Source organism: Bos indicus, chromosome 12 (assembly GCF_029378745.1).
Source record: "Bos indicus isolate NIAB-ARS_2022 breed Sahiwal x Tharparkar chromosome 12, NIAB-ARS_B.indTharparkar_mat_pri_1.0, whole genome shotgun sequence".
Taxonomy (NCBI): domain Eukaryota; kingdom Metazoa; phylum Chordata; class Mammalia; order Artiodactyla; family Bovidae; genus Bos; species Bos indicus.
Window position 1 is genome coordinate 79,096,463 of NC_091771.1, and position 19,467 is coordinate 79,115,929.

A 19,467-nucleotide genomic window follows, 5' to 3' on the forward strand; every position below is an offset into this window, starting at 1 on the left:
TCCATATAAACCCGCCATTGCCTCTCTCTCCATCCCCTGCCTCAGTCCACGCCACCATCATCGCTCACCTAGGAAAATCTTGTCTCGACCACGCCCTCCCCCCACCCTGCCCCACATTCCAGCCCCCAGCTGGGCTCTGTGGACACAAATCCGATCGTCTGATTCCCACCAGGGCCTTTGGAGGCCCGCCTCAGCTTCCAGGGTGGTTCCTGCTTACCCATGCAGCCCCTGCCTGCTCCTTAGCCCCATCTCCCCATCGGCCCCGCCCCAGCCCCCAGCCGCCTCAGGCTGATCATGCTGAACTGTTTGCAGGCATCTCAGCCCTGTTGTTTCTCACTTCTTGCCTCCACATCTGCCCTTTGCCGACAACAAACTTCCCCTGCACCAACTTCCCCACCCCACCCCACCCCACCCTATGCGGCCTTTGCTTGCCTAACTCCCGCTCACCCTTGAATGTTTTCTAAAACCCCCTCCTCGGGGAAGCCCTCTTCAGCCTCCCGGTCAGCTCCGACCCTCTCTCCATCTTCAGAGCCCCTCACGGCCTACTCAAGCGCCAGGGCCAGCCGTGTGTCTTGGGGGTGGGGTTGGGGGGTGGAAACTTTTTCCATTCTGTCTCTAACATGTGAATAATGCCTGGCACGTGGTAGGAACTCAGTATTCAGGAAATTAGTGTCTCCATACGCTTAGAATAAATATTTACAGAATTTCTTAATAGACTGATGCCAGGGACTTCCCTGCTGGTCCAGTGGTTAAGACTCCAAGGCAAGAGGCACAGATCCGATCCCTAGTTGGGGAACTGAGATCCCACCTGCCACATATCGCAGCCAAAAAAAAAACAAAACAAAACACTGAGACCACCAGCCAAATGCAGGTGTATAGTCCTAGCCGGAAAGTATTCAGGACCGTATATTTGTCCTATGAGTGGACAAGTCTGGAGCAAACCACTAAAGACAGCCTGAGACGCAGCTTGAGAGAGAGCAGAGAGGAGGAAGAAGGGCCATCCATGGAGCGAGGAGGCATCCAGGAGAGTTCAGGGCAGCGGAGTGATTCAGGAAGGATGGAGTAGGGGTGCTAAACAGATTCAGAGGCCGTTCCCCACCCCCCACAAAAAAAAAAAAGAACGGCCAGGCAGAGACAGTGAGGAGGAGGAGACCACAGGAGTCGGCTGCCTTGTGGAAGGCGTTTCGGCGGAAGGCACTTGGTTAAGCAGTACTGGGACTGGCGCAGAGGACAGGCGAGCATCCCTCGTGCTCAGAGCACCCGGCCTCGTCCTCAGACCCCGTGCGGGCGTCACGTCCCCGCTTCCAAGTGTGCAGCTGTTGTCCCACGCTCTGCAGAGAACGCATGCCCCCAGTGCTGAAGGGAGGCGACAGCGTGGCAGCTCTGCAGACCTCGCTCCCCCTGGGCTTACAGGGCCGCTCTGCGGTGCCCTTCAGTTCATCGTCGGGCCCAGCGACGCAACTTTTCTAGACATTTCCACGGTGGTCACTCCCCAGCAGCTCTGACGGACTCGCCGCGATGAAAGCTGAGCTGACTCCATAGTGATGCCCAGGAGGTCCTGCCTTCTCACTCTCATCTCCTTCCTGAACACAGAGCCATCCCCTTCTTCTGTACACTGTCGTAGGGGCACGTGTCAGCTCCACGGTAACCGTACCCCTCCCAGCTCCTTGCTCCTGGGCCCACCGCCCACCGCCCCCCGCCCCCAGCATGGTCACCGGCTCCACGGTGGCTGACATCGCCCAGTCATTTTGGTACTAGCAGCTGCTGATTGTTTTTCCACTGCCGAGACTGTTATGTAACTCCTCAGGGGCTTGTGCTTCATTCATTCACTGAAGAGTGTTTGAGTTCCTGAAGGACAAGAGCTGCGTGCTCTGCTTGCTTGCGCCCCTCTTGGTTCCACCGCAGCGTGCAGTCCAGAGAGAGGAAATGACCCTGCCCCGGCCCTTGAGAAGCTGGGAGCCCCTGAGGGACGAGAGATGAGTCGGTGCACAGGGCTAGGTTTCTATTGGAGTCCATGCCAGCAGAAGAGTCCCGGTTTGCAAAGCCCTGTGTGGTTGAGAAGACTCGGGAAGATGCCAGCACACAGGCCAGAAACATGGAGAAGGGCCTCCACAAGGAGTGCCTGGGGAGAAAAAGCACAGGGGCTCGAGACAGCTGCAGGGATGATGAGTGCATTTGTCTGAGCTCAGGGTTTCCTTCAGGAGGAGGCAGTGAGGTGAGGCCAGGGTGTCAGAGGTCTTGTCCCACACTCGAAAGTGTTTTTCTTTGGTCCTGCAAGAAGTAGAGTCCGTGGAGGCTTTTAAACGGAAGAGTAAGTAAGATTTGTCTCTTAAGAAAGATGACTTTGGCCTTGATGTGAGTGATTCTGGGGAAGGGTGAAACTGGAGGAGGAGGGCCACTGGGGAATGGTGAGGATGCTCTGAGTCCTCAGGACATTCGTGGGGTAAGTCAGGGCGTCCTCGCTACGTGAGAGTACAGGGTCAAGCCCTGCCAGCCCCGGGGCGCTCATACCTCCAGAACAGTCACTGAAATCCCCTCTGTGACAAACATTTGAGCAGCCATGAATCTCTGCAGCTCCTCAGCACACGTTCCCCTCTTTGCTGGTCATGCCGTCGTCACAGTAGAAAAGCAATAGGATGTAATGAAAAGGGGAAGAAATCTGCAGTCAAGGAATCAACGTTGGGTGGACAGGGAGCTCTGTGCACAGCCTCTCTAGGATAAAATAATTGGTGCAGCATTACCTGACACATCAGAAAGATCTGTCAGGTATTAATTATTCTGATTGCTTCGGAAGGTCTGTTCTCAGGGTCTCAGGAAGTTTGAGAGTCCTGATTTAGGAGCTAACCTGATTGATATTCTTCTCTGGAACTTGTAACTTTTAGAACAAAGGTCAGTAGGCTGTGGGGGGGTTGGGGGGGCATGGGCCAAACCTGAGGCTAAGAATGGTCTTTACCTTTTTACTGGCTCTGTAAGTACCTGCATAATATCTTTGAAATTGGTCTTCAAAACCTAAAACGTTCACTGCCTGACCTTTTACAGAAGAGCTTTATCAACCCTCTGCCCTGGAAGATTATGTAGCCAGCAACTTTCCAAGCAACTCTGTCTCCCAGGAAGTCTGTACTGTCTTGAGTTTGGTCGTCTGGTAACCGCCATTCCCTCTGTTGTTTGGCTGATGGTGACAGTGCCATCGTGTACCACAAGCTGAACTTGGTGACAAGACTTTCTAAGGCATTTCTCTAAGATCTCCACGTATTGTAGAAGTAGAATTACGGTGGAGCCCACTGTGAACGCATCCGTGCTTGGTATAAGCCAAGCAGGAATTTCGTCAACAAAGCAGTGAGGTCGCTTGATGCTGATTTTTTTCGTTACCTCTGCACTTCCTCCGGCTGCCCGTGTTTCCTGGTTGATTATCACCTCTGTTTTCAACAATGAGCAGCCTTTTTGACCTGTGAGGAGAGATGTTGGCACCTACCGCAGCTGACCGTGATTCACACATGTATTTCAGTTATTTTCTCAGTATTTGGTTGAACTGAGTTGGCTGTATTCTCTCACCTTCCCTTAGTAACATTTTGTGGCTGTGAAAATTGTTTCTCTCCTCATCCAGCCCAGCAACAGTTGTCAGGTAACATCTAACATGTGCATGGTTACGAGCCACATCTGCCTTGCAGATCATGAGCGTTCCTTTTATTAATCAAGGATTTTTAATTTAGTGACACTTTTTTTAGTGTAAATAAAAGTGCTCTCAGGTTCTCAATTTTATTAAGTTTTTGTAATAGCTTTATTGAGATTGAGTCACATACCATATAGTTCATCTACTTAAATGAGGTCAGTTCAGGGAATTCCCTGGCTGGCCAGTGGATAGGACTTGGCACTTTCACCACCAGGGCCCGGGGTTTGATCTTTGGTCAGGGGGCTCAGATCCCTCAAGCCACCAGCACAGCTGAAAAAAAAAAGAAGGACAATTGAGTGATTTTGAGTGTGTCCTCAGAGTTCTCCCACCATTACCACATTCAGTTTCAGAACATGGGTGTTGCTTCCAGAAGAGACTTCCATTAGCAGTCAGCCCTGCATCCTCCCACCCACTTTACCCCGGGGCAGCCAGCCATCTGGCTTCTGACTCTCTAGACTCGCCTGTTTTAGACACCGAATCGAATCAGGTACCGTCTGGCCCTTTGTGACGGGGGCCTCACTTGGCCTCACGTTTCTGAGGTTTGTCTTTGTGGCAGCATGCCTGACTGCCCTTCATTCCAGTTTCTGTCATTGTCCCTTCATCTGCCTGGGTCTCACCTCTTGGCCTCACCAAGACTAGTTTCCATTAGCCTCCTTTCCACAAAACATCCTTAGTATGCTTAGCGTTCAGCCAGGCTCTGGGGGTACCACAGCGAACAAGACAGCACAGTCTTTCCTCTTCCCGGATCAGAGTAGGGAGCAAATTGTCAGGAGGGCTCTTCTAGAAGTCCCTCCCCCAGGAAAGTGTGTCTGGAACGGAGCCCTGAACGCTGTATCCCTAAACCTGTGTGTGTGTGTCTCTTTGTATATGGGGGGGGGGCGGTGTGTGTGTGTGTAGCTCAGGAGTCCACCTTGACTCCAGAGGGAGCAGGTTCTCAGCCAAGATGAGCCCTGGCAGCCCTGAAGACAGCACCCGAGCACGTGGCTGGCTTCTCAGCACTTTTCCTTTTCAGCTTTGCTCTTTCACTTTTTGGTGCAATTTGATTTTAAAGCCATCCTTTTCAAGTTGCTGCGCTCCCTTGTCAACAAAGCAATCTAATCAGTTAGAGCTAGTTCTTTTATGACTTTTTTTCTTTTATGAGTCTGAAGTGTGTAGTATCGGGTACGGAATAAGTTACTAGCGCTCGGTTGATAAAAATCTGCAAATTAAATCAGAACGAGGTGCGAGAACTCCATTTTCAAGTGAAATTCAAGCTCTGCTGTTTATCTCAATCTGCACCTCCTTGCAGAAACTGCTGTTATGTTTTGGGTGCTCTTGCAGTTGATCACAGTGACCTTTATGACACAATTCAGAACAGGAAGATAGGATCAATATAAATTCTAATCCCTTTCCAAGGCTGACTCATTAAGTGACCTCGAGAAAATCATTTCTGTTTTCCACTCTGCCTTGGTCTTCATGAGAAAGAAGAGGGTGTTATAGTCTCATGGTGCTTAAGGATGCAAGTATACAATGACCACATACTCGGTGTTTAGGGGAGACTGAAATTATCAGCAATCCTAGTTCTCTTCATAATTGTTTCCTATTTTTATTTTTCTGATTTATCAATTGCTTTTTTAAAACCATGAATGAATTTAGAGATGTATCTTGAAGCATACCTAATGTTAAACAGGAGAATATTAGAAGAAAAAAAAATGTGTCTCTGTAATCATTTTATAAATTTTTCCTCCTCAAAAAAAAGCAAAGCCATCCCTGTGGGTTTTCAAAACCAGTAAACAGTCCAAGTGCAGGACAGACCCCTGGGCTACCCGTGAGTTTTTCAGGACAAAAAAGTCTTTCTGATCATCTCAAGAAGCCTTGACTTTCATGGAACCCACCCCAGCTTCAGGCCTGCGGCCTGCTGCGGCAGGTGACAGACGTGGTTTTGTGAAGAAGGCAGCAGGAGCACAGGAGTTTCCAGGCTCATGAGTCATGATCTCCTATTCGAGATCAGAGCACAGATTAGCGATACCAAGATTTTTTTTTTTTTAATCATACTTTCTAAGTGATGGCGGTGTACACACTCTTGTCTCGCCTGGATTCCCGGGGTGGGGCGAGAGGTTCAGGTGCCGCTCCGTTGGTGGTTCAGAGCAGGGGCTCTGGGCTATGAGAGATCACCGCTCAGTACTTGACTTCTGCGTTCCTGAGCTGCCCGTTGCTGCCATCTTCGTAGGGGTGGTGCTCAAGGATCCTTGCTCAGTAGAGATGCCCATCAGAGCGCCTCCATCAGTGCAGGTGACACTCATAGGCAGTCTGTACAAGAGGGGATAAAGTGGAGAGTGTCTAGACCTGTGTCTGCCCGAGGAATCTTCTGCAGCAGCTCCAGCGAGTGGCCCCCGGGGCTCCTGCTGCAACAGGGAAAACCTGTTTTTGAGAGAGAACTGCCTGGCTTTCAAGACATTCTTTGTAAGGGAAGGAACCCGGGTGTCCCACAGTGCAGTCATATTGTTTACCATCTGGGCTACCAGGGAAGTAAGATACTGATTTGGAAGAGGCAATTCGGAGTGATTAGTTTAAGGAACATCTAGTCCAATTTTCTGTTGTACACACGAGGCAGCCTAGACCTTCAGGTGGTCTCGTCCTCTCAGACTGGCTGCTTGGCTGAGTTCTGTAGACGTTCAGTGAAGGGGAGAGCAGTAAGGATTTGGACAGTCAAGAAAGAAGCTAGTTGCAGACGGAAAACAAGAACCGGGCCCTGTACACACTGGTAGGGTGGCAGAGGGGTGGAGGGCCGGGGGGAGGGCATTTTGGGTAACAGGCACAATTGGGGCAGATGCTGTCTCAGTGAGTGAGGGCCTGGTAAGTGGCAGGAACGTGCAGGGGAAAGATGAGAAGTAATTAGGATGAGGCTGGTTTTGGAGGACCTTCAAAACAGGACAGAACAATTGAGATGTGATTTCGCGTGTAATTAAGATCCTCAGTTGAGGTGGTGGCATTGTGAAAGGACGTATAGACGCGGTTCACCTGCCACGGCATACAGGTTGGACGGGGACAGTATGGTCACACCTGGAGATGCTGCAGGTTCAGCTCCAGACCACATGAAAGCAGGTGTTTCAATAAAGCAAGTCCCACAAATTTCTGACTTCCCAGTGCATATAAAACTTATGTTTATACTATACTGTAGTCTGTTGAATATGCAGTAGTATTATGTCCTTAAAAATGTACATACCTTAATCAAAAAAATACATTATTGGTAAAAAAAAAAAGTACTAGGCATCATCTGAGCCTTCCAGGAGTCATAATCTTTATGCTGGCTGAGGGTCTTGCCTCGATGCTGAAGGCCACTGACAAGGCATCAGGGTGGTATTTGCTGAAGGTTGGAGTGGGTGTGGCAGTTTCTTAAAATAAGACAGCAGCATGCATGGCACCCCGAAACAATTACAACAGTAGCATCGAAGGTCACCGATCACAGATCGCCATAACAAATAGTGATGCACAGGCACAGAGTGAGTAAATGCTGCTGGAAAAATGTCACCGCTGGATACGCTTAGTGCAGCGTCGCCACAGACCTGCAATATGTAACAAATGGAATATCTGTGAAGTTCAGTAAACCAAGGCAGTGATGTCATCTAAGAATCTGTTAGTTTAATCACAGAGGATGACAGCGAAGATGTACACAGTGGCAGACCCCCTTGAAAGGAAATGCACGTGGTACTTGAGAGTGGGCTGGATTTGATGTACGGGGAAGAGAGTTGAGTCCAAAAGGGTCGCCAGGCTTTCAGGAGATGCTGTCTGCCCTGGCCCGGTGCTGGTCGGAAAACGAGTAAGGGGGTGACAGGTGATTGCCGAAGGGTGAAGATGCGTGACCGCTCAGGGGAGGAGAGGTAAAAAGAGGGGAAACACTGAGTCATCCCCAATCTCAGTTTTAATAACAAATTTCACCTCTTCTTCTGTCCAAACACTTACTGGTAACAAATACCAGAACTAAACTTAATTTTTACTTTTATCTAATAATTTCTGTGTAGAGCTAAGGTTGAGGAGCAAAAAAAAAAAAAGAGCAAAACAAATTGTAAACAAAAAGAGTAATGCGGAAATGTGTCATCCCAGTGCCAAAAGATGTCCTTTCCTTCATATTTTCAAGGAAGCTGTGCCTGGTGCTATGTAGTTCTTGTGTTCAGTTTCACACGCATGTGCTAGTGAATCAAGTGAAGATAGTAAAGACGCCTTCAAGCGAGAGAGAGGTGTCCTCTTCCTGCACCAGATGGCCCCAGCCTGGGCTGCTCACACCCTCACCACCACTTCCTCCTCACAAGAGAGCGCGCCTTCCCGTTCAATGCCAAAATCAAAACCAAACCTCCCCCAAAAGGCGGGGAAACCTTTGATCCTGACGCTCCACGGAAGAGACTGTCCCTGTTAGAGGAGGCTCAGCCAGCCCTGGGGAAATGTGAGCACCCCGACCCCACCCCAGGCATGGCAGTACCTGGGGTCCCCAGCATCACCCCTACTCCTCGCCCCCTGAGGTAGGGAGCCCGTGACCTCAGGGTCATCTGAAGCCAGCTGCTCTTGTCTCCTGGGTCCTTTCCTCTGCCTGTTAGAATTTAAGATCGGTGGTGATGGGAAGCCCTGGTCTCTCACAAGACATGCCATCCGAGACACACAGAACTCGGGACGCACGTCGGGTGGTGAGCATACCAGCCGGAGCGCCCCTTGCAGGGAGCGCAGTGGCCTGTGCTGCGACATTGCTTCCTAATTGTGGACTCCGGACGCCTCCTCACCCAACTCCTCACTGCCTCCCCAGTCCAGTGTCCAGACCACACCCGTGGCCGGGGGCTCCCCCCCAGCAACGGAGTGGCCCCCAGAGCTCCTGCCAAACAGGACAAGAAGGAGGAGGGGGGACCATGGCAGAGGGCATCAGGCCATCGGAGAGTCCTGTTTCAGATCTCACTACTGTGGAAGCGGCCTTGTGTTTTGCTGAGAAGGGTGGTTGATGTGAAGTATCTGAGCCCCCAAAACTGGCTGTCAGATAAACCCCAAAGAAAACTGAGATCTGTCAAATTAACCTGGGACTGTGTTCAAGCCACCCTCTGGTTTCCCTCTAGTCCATGATTTCCTCCAAGCACCTGCTAAGACTGCTTGTGCCCGGCAGTGCAGAGCGCCATTGTTGTGACCACTTCTGGCATCTGTACAAACGTGACGACGGGGCGCTTCACACGCCGTGTCCACCTGCATCTCCCACGTGCTTCTCCTGGTCGTATTCCTGGGCATGACCCAGGATCTGCTTCCCAAAGACGTGATCGGGCTTGTTCTCAGCCCTGTGATTGTCCTGCCATCTTTCATCTACGTGATGGATAGATGTATGGCTAGTTTCTGGGTGTGGCAGCTCTGATGGGGTTTGTTTCCGGGTTTTGCCATGAAGCTAGTGCTGATGCCAGCAGCCTCTGGTGCTCAATCTAACAAGAGGCCTCTCACATCGCCCCCGGTCACTACGTGCCGCATCCCCAGTGCCTCCTGTTCAGTTTCTACCATGCCTTTGTTTTGTCACCTCAGCTAAGTGCTCTCTGGGCCGTAGGAAATTAGTCACCTCTCCATGTGTCACAGCCCTCTTTACCTGGCCCCAGTGCAGCGCTCTGCACATAGAAGGTACGGGAACGAAGCCAAGCCCACTCATATTTACACTGTGAGCGGCAGCCTGCGATACGGACAGGGCAGCAGTCAGCGCTTTAGAAACACCCCTCTCGTGAGGAGCTCCTAGCTCCAGCTTCCCGGCACCACCGCAGCCCCCCAGCCGTGGTTCTTTGAAAACTGCTGGTTCCCGTGTTAGAGGGAGACAGTGCGTCCTGCCGCCTCCTGCTGCTAAAGGTCGTATGGGCCGTGTGATGTGCTCCACTCTCTGGACCTCCCAGCCTCAGCCCCTCCCACCCTGGCCATCCCGACACTTAGGGCCCTGTATTACAACTCACTGTTCAGTCTTTGCCAAGGAAAACCCCCTAGAACTTCACTCAGATTATGCTTTGCTGTATGTTTGTCCACTGCCTTATGCATTCAGTGAATATTTCTTAAGTAGTTGGATATGCCGGGTGGCAGGCAAGGCTGGGTCTGTTAATACAGAGACAAGAAGGACAGTCTCAGCCTTCCTGGCATCTCGTCACCTGCTGGGAAAATTCCTAGCAGAGATTGAAGTGTATCGTCCCAAGGGCTGTCCTTGGCAAGGTGTGTGAGGGAGCAACTCACCCCGGACTAGCTCACCCCGGGGATTAGAGAAGCCTCCTGGGCAGGTGTCTAGACTGAGGCCAGTGTGGTGAGGAAAACCATTGGGGTGGTCAACAGGAGGCTGGCAAGCTCTGGTGAGAAACCCGAACTGTATCCTAAAACCAATAGGAGCTTGATGAGTATCAAAGAATATCTACAGAGAAGGCTGTTAATATACTCTAATTTTTTTTCTAGCTCTATATTTCCATATGGCTAGATATTTTTATATACTTCAGAAGCCAGAGTAGCTTGTAGCAGAGTTGACTTCAGACAGAGATGCGAGAATCCAGCTATCTTCCATTAAGCCAGACATAAAAGAGATTTCCAAAAATAGAAAATAATGATGTTCTTCTTAGTAATTAATAATCTTTTTTCAGAAAAAAATTTTTTTCATAAAAGTATGTTAGCAAGTAGTGGGTTTGTGATTGCTATCAATGAAGAAAAACGTATTTTAAGACTGATAGAAAGGCAGTGGGAAACACTGAAGGGTTTTTAAGTGGAGAGATGGCATGATGAGATTTGTCTCTCAGAAAATCACCCTTGACGGTGATCTAAAATGGGACAGTGGGAGTCAGAGTTCAGAGAAACAGACAGATTCTGAAGGACTCAGGACTTAACAGTTCGCAGAGCTGGTAAGCTGGCTTGTGCTGTGGATGGACATCCGTGTCATTCCCCAGGAGTGGGGACACAGGAAGAGATACGGGACTGATGACAAGTTTTGTTTGGGACACGCTCCATCTTACATGTCTCTGGAGCCTCTGAGGGGACATGTCAGGAAAGCTGGCTGTGTGGCTCCAGGGGGCAGCACCTGGATGGGGGGGGGCGGGGTAGGAGTCTCCACCAGACACGTGGAAACTAAAGCCCTGGGGACAGACGTGGAGACAGAGGAGGAATGATCCTAACAGGACCTTAGGGACACCAGCCAGCGTGTTAAGGACACAGACCAGAGGCAGCAGGTCTCAGGGGCACTCAGGGAGTGACCAGAGGCTCAAAAGACCAAGAAAGTGTGATTCTCCAGAAGCCAGAGGGGCATGGGGGCAGGGGGGTCCAGTGTCCCGGGAGGGTGTGTAGAGCGAAGGAGGCACCACTGACCAAGCAGAGGGTGTTCCGGGTAACCTGGACGAAGAGGGAAAAGCAATTTAATAGATAGAATACCAGACTGGGAGTTTCTGGAAGGCGGGGACGTCGTCTGAGCTCTCTTTCCAGCTTCATGGCTCAGGTTCTTACCGGTGCTTAAGCAGGCACTCTGCTTTCGCTGATTTTACTGTAACTGAGCCACCTGAAGCACTCTGGTCTTCCCTGTGTCTGAACACCACGGTAAGCTGCTTGCATTAAACGTGCAGTGTTTCCTTAGAGTCTGCGGCAGGACTTCCCAAACCCTGGGTCCCGGTCACAGGTGGGCTGAGGTAGCGATCCCTTCAGCGCACAGGGCGGCGGGGAGGGCCCGAAGCTGCCGGGCCAGGTGTGAGGGCTTCCTCTGTCCCATGTGTCACATCCGTACAGCCCTCTGTGTGTGCCGCGACGTGGAGGCCACTCGACAGCCATGGGCCACAGCAGGGTGGATGGTTCCTGTATAGGTGCTGCCTCTCAGTGTCACTGAGCAGTCCTGTCCCTATGTCCTGATGAACCCATAACCCACCCCAGCATCTTCCTGACACTGTCCACAGGCAGCCACCGTGGAGAGGGCCCCACCTGCTTCACAGTTCAGAACCTAGCATCTGTTAAAGGCTTTCAGATCACCAAGACAGAGAATAAAGGATGCTTTCCCAGCCCCCAGTGACCAACCTTTTAAAATACAATAAGGATGCTTTTGGAAAGACTTCACTGTTCTAAACCATCACATTCATTTATACCGCTCTGTAACCTCCATCTTGCCCTTTGCTGGGGAACCAGCTTCGGGCTGCACCTAGCTGGGAGTCGTGCCGCCACCTGGGGGCTTAGATGCAAATCTCACCCCCAGTGCAGCTCTCCAGGGTCTTGTAGTTGAGTTGGGAAGATGAGAAATAACCATACAAGTATCAGACAGTAATAATAGCTAAATATATACATAATATGCTTTTAGACATTTTTCAGGCTCTGTTTTAAATGCTTTACATATACAAACTCATTATTTCTCATATCCTTATGAGGTGAGTGCAGTTATTGTTTGCATATTACAGATGAGAAAACTGAAGTTCAAAGAAGTTTTTGTTTTGTTTTGTTTTTTAACTAAAGCCTCAGGTTATGTGAACTTCCCTTGTGGTTCAGATGGTAGGGCATCTGCCTACAATGCCGGAGACTCGGGTTCAGTCCCTGGGTTGGGAAGATCCCCTGGAGAAGGAAAGGGCACCCCACTCCAGTACTCTTGCCTGGAAAATCCCATGGACGGAGGAGCCTGGCAGCTACAGTCCATGGGGTCACCAAGAGTCAGACACAGCCGAGCGACTTCAGTTCCACTTTCACTAAGGTCATGTGATAATTGCAGAGCTGGGATTTGAACCCGATATTCTGGCTCTAGAGACTGCTCTCAGTCACTCAGCCTCCTGTACTCTTTTGTCCCTCCATCATTATTGCAGAACATTGTTTTGGCCTTTGAAGTAGGAATAAATGCATTCTCAGTCCACTGTCTTTGAACAGCCTGACAGAATGCCTGGCTAACCCCTCCATGGTTGAAACCACACTCAACCTTTAAAACTCGGCTAAAAGCCCCCACCCTCTTTGAAGTTTCACCCCGAGCTTTGGCTGTGCCCTTTGATGCCTCGTGGCTTCCTTCCTGGACCTCCTTGCCTGGTTCTGACTTTTCCCTTTCTGGGTGTCTTCCTTTCCCCGGGGAGATCAGGAGCTCCGTGGCAGCAAGGACCAGACCATGCACCTTGCTCGTGTCTCCTGTGGAAGCCGCAAGTGCCCCCAGGACCCCTGGGGGGCTCTTCTGACCCGGCTTCTCGGTGTAGACATGGCCTTCCTGGCAGTCCCCTCTGAAACCAGCCAGGACCTTTAGAGATAGAGTTCTAGTCCATGTAACTTCCACATGATACAACATGAACAATCGTTTGCTGCTCTCAGTTGGAAAATCAGTTGTTTGCTTGTTTTCAGAAGAACTTTGACTTCATTTGAAAATCTCCTTACCAACTAATAACATAAAATGGCTCTTCAAAATGCAAGCTGTTTCCTCCTTCCTCTTTTGAGTATGTGGTTATTGCTTTTGAAGAAGACAAAGTGAAGGAAGTGTTTCCTGTTTGCAGAGGCTCATGTTGAACCTACAGAAAAGGCGGGCCGGTGTCAAAACACCCCAGAACCTAGAGCTCCTGTAACTTTCTGCTTTTTAAGCACTTTTTTCTATCACAGCTTGGGGTTTAGTTTTGTTTTTTGTTGTTGGTTTTTTGTTTTGCTTTGCTTATTCTTTCACTCTCACTCCCTTTGAAGAATAAAATGTTACAGATTCACCCAAAGGCTCATCCCCCTTCCCACTGTCCTGTCCTGAAGCAGGTGTATTGTGTGTCTGATGCCTTTTACAGTGTCCACTGCCTACGTGTATTTGTATCTTCACCACCTGTGTGTATATCAGGGCTTCCCAGCCAGGACACTGTGGGCCTTTCGGTCCAGGCCGTCCTTTGTTGTGGAGTCTGTCCTGTGCATTAGAGGGTGCTTAGTAGCAGCTGTCGGAGAAGGCAATGGCACCCCACTCCAGTGTTCTTGCCTAGAGAATCCCAGGGACGGGGGAGCCTGTTGGGCTGCCGTCTATGGGGTCGCACAGAGTCAGACGGGACTGAAGCGACTTAGCAGCAGCAGCAGTAGCAGCTGTGGCCTCTACTTCCTAAAAACCAACAGCACCCACCACCCTCTCCCCAGACTCCTCCCCACCCCCTAAGACAACCAAAAATGCCTCCAGACATCTACTCCCAAATATTCCCTGGGGGGTGGGGGCAGAATCACCACATGTGTGTGTGTGTACACACATACATATATATCCATAAAATAGGTTACATAGAATTATTCTAGATATTTTTAAATTTATATAAATAGTTTTATATACACATATTCTTATGTAGCTTTCTTTGTTCATTCAACATTGTATTTTTGAGATGTATCCATTAGATCTAGTTCATTTATTCTAGCCGCACATGTAATAGTCTTTTATATAATGGAACCACTCACTAGTTTATTTCCCTACTTAGGGACAGTTGAATTTTTTTATGCTTTCTTACTTAATATTATAATCGGTACTTGAGAGAATATCCTTCTAAATGCCCCTTGACGCCTCACAGCTGCCTGGAGATAAAATTGCCAGACTATAGAACATCCTCAGTTTTACTAGATCTTGACACATTGTTCTCTGAAATGCTTGTGCCAATGTAAACTCTCATCAACACCCCCATCCTTGGTATTGTTAGACATTTTATTTTTGCCAGTCTTACGGTTATAAGGGCTTCCCTTGTGGCTCAGCTGGTAAAGAATTTGCCTGCAGTGTGGGACACCTGGGTTTGATGCCTGGGTGGGGAAGATCCCTTGGAGAAGGGAAAGGCAATCCACTCCAGTGTTCTGGCCTGGAGAATCCATGGACTGTATAGTCTGTGGGGTCACAAAGACCGACTGAGCGACTTTCACTTTAGGCTTCCCTGGTGGCGCAGAGGGTAAAGCGCCTGCCTGCAATGCGGGAGACCTGGGCTTGATCCCTGGGTCGGGAAGATCCCTTGCAGAAGGAAATGGCAACCCACTCCAGTATTCTTGCCTGGAGAATCCCATGGACAGAGGAGCCTGGTGGGCTACAGTCCATGAGGTCGCAAAGAGTTGGACACGATTGAGCGACTTCACTTTCACTTTACGGTTATAAAATGACTTAGTGCCATTTTAATTTGCATTTCCCATGCTAGTGAGGTTGAACATCTTTTGTTTATTGATTCAGGGTTTCCTCTTCTGTAAATTGTTTTTTCACATGCATTCTCCACTTTTCTGTTGTGTTATTTATTTTTTCTCATTGATTCTTTACATATTCTGGATACTATTTTGTCAGTTATATGTTACACATGTCTTCTCTTAATCTATACTTTGTCTTCTAGCTCTGTTGTTTTTAATCACACAAAATTCGTATTTGTTGTAATTGTTAGCGACCCTTTTTTTGTGATTTATGCTTCATATTTTGGTTTTAGAAATCCTTTCCCATCCCAGCAACATAAAGAATATCTCTTATTTCTTCTAAAATGTTTATTAACAGCTTAGCTTTCCAGATTTAAATCTTTAATCTATGGGGTTTATTTTAAAATAAGCTTATTTTGTACATGGCATGAGGTCTAATTCTGTCTTTTTCCATGTCTTTTACCATTTGTCCCAGTACTGTTCACTAAATGGTGTCTTTCCTGCTGACTCCCAGGGCCCTCCATCATGTGCTAAGTGTCCATGTTTACTTCTGATTTCTCAGCCTGTTTCTTTGCACTGCTCACCTATCACGTGCTCAGGCCATCCTACTTTATTCTTGTCGTCTGACAGTAAGTCCTAATAACTGGTAGATAAAAGTCCTCCTTTATACTTCTTGAAAGTATTCAGGTCTAGTTTTGACCCTTAATTTCAGGCTGTCTCATTCCACCAAAACACACACACACACACAGCTTTAGCTGCGTGTGACAGCAGCGTGAAATCACAGAAACCTAAGCAAGGTGTGAGTCTGTCTCGTGTAAAACAAACCAGACGTTGACAGCCCCGAACCGTCGGGAGCAGCTGCCACCCCCAGTCTCCTCTTCTCTTGCTGCTGCCCTGTCCTCAGCACGGGGCCAGGAAGGAGGAGGAAGCACGAAGGAGGGTTGCATCCCTCCCTCGAAGGCCCCCTCTGGGGGTCCCGCGTGCCCTTCCTGCTTGCGTACCATTGGCCCAGCTGAGTCCACGCAGGGGACGCTGAGAATGTGTTGTAGTAACTGTGTCACCAAAAGAAATCTTATTTTAAGAGTGTGGCTATTGAGTCAGCCCACCATCTCTGCTGCACTCTAGAATTGGCAGAGTGTGGAAAGATGTCAGTTTTGAGCCTTCTTGGGCAGGAATGGGCTGTCTTTCCACTGATACCCTTCAATCAAGCTTACCATTTTTCATAGAGACTTGCAGATCTTCTGTTAGATTTAATGCATAAGGACCTATGAGTGAGTATGAGAGCTATTAGTTGCTCAGTCGTGTCTGACTCTTTGCGACCCCGTGGACCACCAGATTCCTCTGTCCATGGGATTTCCCAGACAAGAATACTGAAGTGGGTTGCCATTTCCTTCTCCAGGGGATCTTCCCGATGCAGAGATCAAACCCACGTCTCTTGTGTTGCAGGCAGACAGACTCTTAGCATCTGAGTCACCAGGGAAGCCCTCCTAAGTACCTAAATAGTTTCTATTATTCTTTGTAAATAGGAATTTTTTGCAGTTACATTTTCTCAGTGATGGCAGGCAAGGGGTGTTACTGATATTTTTGTGTCTTATATTCTGTCTTGTGAGTCCTCATGGTCTAGGTAAGATGGTCATCCTGTGTGAATGACTGGTTGTTTCTTCCCTTCCATCCTGCTGCATTTTCTTTCACAATTGGTTGGTCTGTCTTCATGATGCAGTGACTTGTGTTGAATACAAGAGGTGGTAATAGGCATTCTTGTCTCTTCATCAAGTTTTATCAAATTATTTTTATATCTGTTGAGTGAGCATTTGGTTTTTCTCTTTTAATTTGTTAATGTATGAATTACATTACTATATTTTCTAAGATTTCTGAGATAAATCCTAATTTAATATATCTTATTGGATAAGATGGTAATTTTTTTAACATTGTTGGACTGAGTTTGTTGATATTTTATTTAGGATTATTGTACCTGTCCATAAATTAAAAATGGGTTGTTTTATGATAGCCTTCTCTGATTTTGGAAACAGCATTACATAGCCTTAGAAAATTAGATGGAGAGCTCTTTTCCTTTTCTCTTCTCTAGAACAATTTGTATAAGACAGCGGGTCCTTAAAATTTTCGTGGACTTATCCTTAAGTATTATTTCAGTGACATTAATGGCTAAAGGTCTTGTCAAGTTTTCTGTTTCTTCTTGTAATACTTTATTAAAGTATAACATACAGAAAAGTCAGCACATAAAGGGAGTCATACAGATACACTTTTGTGTTTGTTTTACTCAGTATTATGTTGAGCGATTTCACCACATTGTTGCATACAGTCGTAGCCTCTTTCAGACCCGAGGCCTCCACTCCTGAACCCAGATAGGTGCCAGTGCCCAGGTGGGTCTGAGTTAGCAGTGTGCCCGCCCTCACACCTGTCCCTGCTTCTTTACCGTGCTGGTTTCCAGAGCTTGTTTCTGTTGCCCTCAGGCCTCTGTCTCCACTTTGTGTTCAGCTCTGCTTTTGAAATATTTTAAAATTTTATCCACAAGTATTTATAGTAGGAAAAATTTTAGGTTTTCTTAGTCTCTAAATCTTCCAGGACCAGAAGACATCTAGAAACAGATTGAAGTTGATCAATTAAAAAGTTGGCATATGGGTAAAAAAACATCCATTTTTAAAAAGCAGCATGAGGTGCATACTTTTTTTTCTTCCCATTGTGGCTTTTGTTCACTGATGACATAGAAAAGGCAAGAAGTGACCTCGCCATCAACGTTAAGTTATCCAGAAAGCCACACGGAGGACAGGCCTGAACCGCTTGTTCCTCTGTGGAGGATTTACCTTTACATTCTCAGGCCTGTCCCCCAACCTGGGGTTTATCTCCACCTGCAGTCTCTCTCTCTCTCTGCTGACCTTGCTCGGAATTTACTTAAATTTTAAAAAAGAACAAGAAGAGGGAGGAGCAGCATTTTAAAGAGCTGCTGAAGGAAGCGCCAGGTCTCTGGTTGCGCGCCCCGAGTTAGCCTCCTCGCGGCTTCTCCAGAGCCCAGCGGAGTTGGGATGGCGTCAGTGGGGACACCGTGGGGCTGAGGTTAGGAGTGACTGCCTGTGTCTTCTGCCACCCTCCACAGCCAGAGGGCACGAATCCCTTTGGCAGCACCCACCCACTCCGTTTTTCTCTGCGCATCTCCTGCAGGCTGCCCATTGCAGCCTGTTGATGGAAGGGCTGCAGGGCCCTTTCCGCTTGCGTGCAGCACATCCATCTGACATCTTACCTCCAGTCTGCAGCTGTGACTGCATCACCAGAGAAGCCTCTGCCGAGCGTTACGAGGCTTCCTCACTTTCATGTCTGATCTCTGTGCGATGATCTCTTTCTAGGGAGGAATGATCAACTGGGACCGTCTTTTCCCTCCTCTGCGTCAGCGAAGAAATGTAAACTATCAAGATGGTCGGCAAGCTGAGCAACCAGCGTCCCCCCCTCTGGAGGTTCCGGAGGAGCAGGTAACCTAACACCCAGCACTTGCCCTAAACCTGGGCTTCACACCCCCGGCAGTTCTGCTGAACAGGACTTGAAAGAATTCAAGTGTATAGTGATAAATAGAGATCTTGATACCAGGTAAACTGCCTGCTATACCTGTTTTAGACATTTGGGCCCTGTCATTGGCTTATCTTGGTCTTATGACTTTGAGGAGGATATAATTTCAAAGAAAATTGCATTGGGATTGCTTATTTTTAAGTGTATGACATTGCATATGCACACAACTACTGAACCTGGTTAACTGCAAGGGCTGGGAGAGAAGGAAGCGGAAGGTCTGGGAGCTTCTCTGTCTGTATGGTTTTAACTTCAGGAATCAAGTAAATGTTTTACAGGTTCAAAAAGCAAATCAACACTGGGGACAGCCATAAAACTAAAAGGCAACTAGAGTAAATGTCCAACTGTATCTTAAGGGAATGATATAAGAAAGGGGGAAAATTAATTTCAGTTACTTGTGAACATATGTCCTCTGCCTAAAAAAAAAAAAAAAACAGAAAAAAAGAACTGCAAACAAATCTCAACTCCTCATGGGAACGAGCACAGCAGTTCACTCCTCATGGGAACGAGCACAGCAGTTCTGAAATGATGTTCTGTGTGTGGGCTTCCCAGGTGCTGCTAGTGGTAGAGAACCCACCTGCCAGTGCAAGAGACGTAAGAGGCTTGGATACACTCCCTGGGTCGGGCAGATCCCCCGAGAAGGAAATGCCTGGAGAATCCCAGGGACAGAGGCACCTGGAGGGTTACAGTCCATGGGGTCGCACAGAGTCGGACACTGAAGAGTCGCCCACTGAAGCGGCTTAGCATGCCTGCATTGTAGATTAGAGCAGACAAGGAAATAGGGGCAGGATATATGCGGCTCCATCTCAGGTGGCTCAGGGAAAATAAGTGGGAGAGAGAGTGTGTGTGTGTGTGTAGAGCATGTGTGTGTGTGCATATGGACAGAAAGCAACTGCAGCAAAGTAATAATTGGTGAATCTGGGTGGAAGAGTGATCAGGTTCTTAGTGCTCTTCTTGAAATTTTCCTTGATGTTTGTGATTTCTTCAACTGGGAAGTTTTTGAAAATCTGTAAAAGTCAGTTTAGAGCATTTCAGTAACAACCCTTTTAAATTTCATTCTGTGAACATCGCTTTTTTCTCAAGAAAGCAGACCAAGGTCAACATTTCATAGCAGGTCGCACCATGCCCTCCTCCGCCCCTGGTACCAGAGCCAGCAAACACCAGTC

The 19,467-nt window shown here is 48.4% G+C and overlaps 1 protein-coding gene across 2 annotated transcripts in view; it reads left to right on the forward strand.

Moving 5' to 3' along the window:
- UBAC2 (UBA domain containing 2) overlaps positions 1-19,467 on the forward strand; it is a 170,476-nt gene that overhangs the window by 136,370 nt on the left and 14,639 nt on the right. For both annotated transcript variants that reach the window (XM_070800431.1, XM_019971668.2), the window contains one exon: positions 18,088-18,210. In XM_070800431.1, the coding sequence (XP_070656532.1) occupies positions 18,088-18,210 (123 nt within the window). The remainder of the gene's footprint in view (positions 1-18,087; positions 18,211-19,467) is intronic.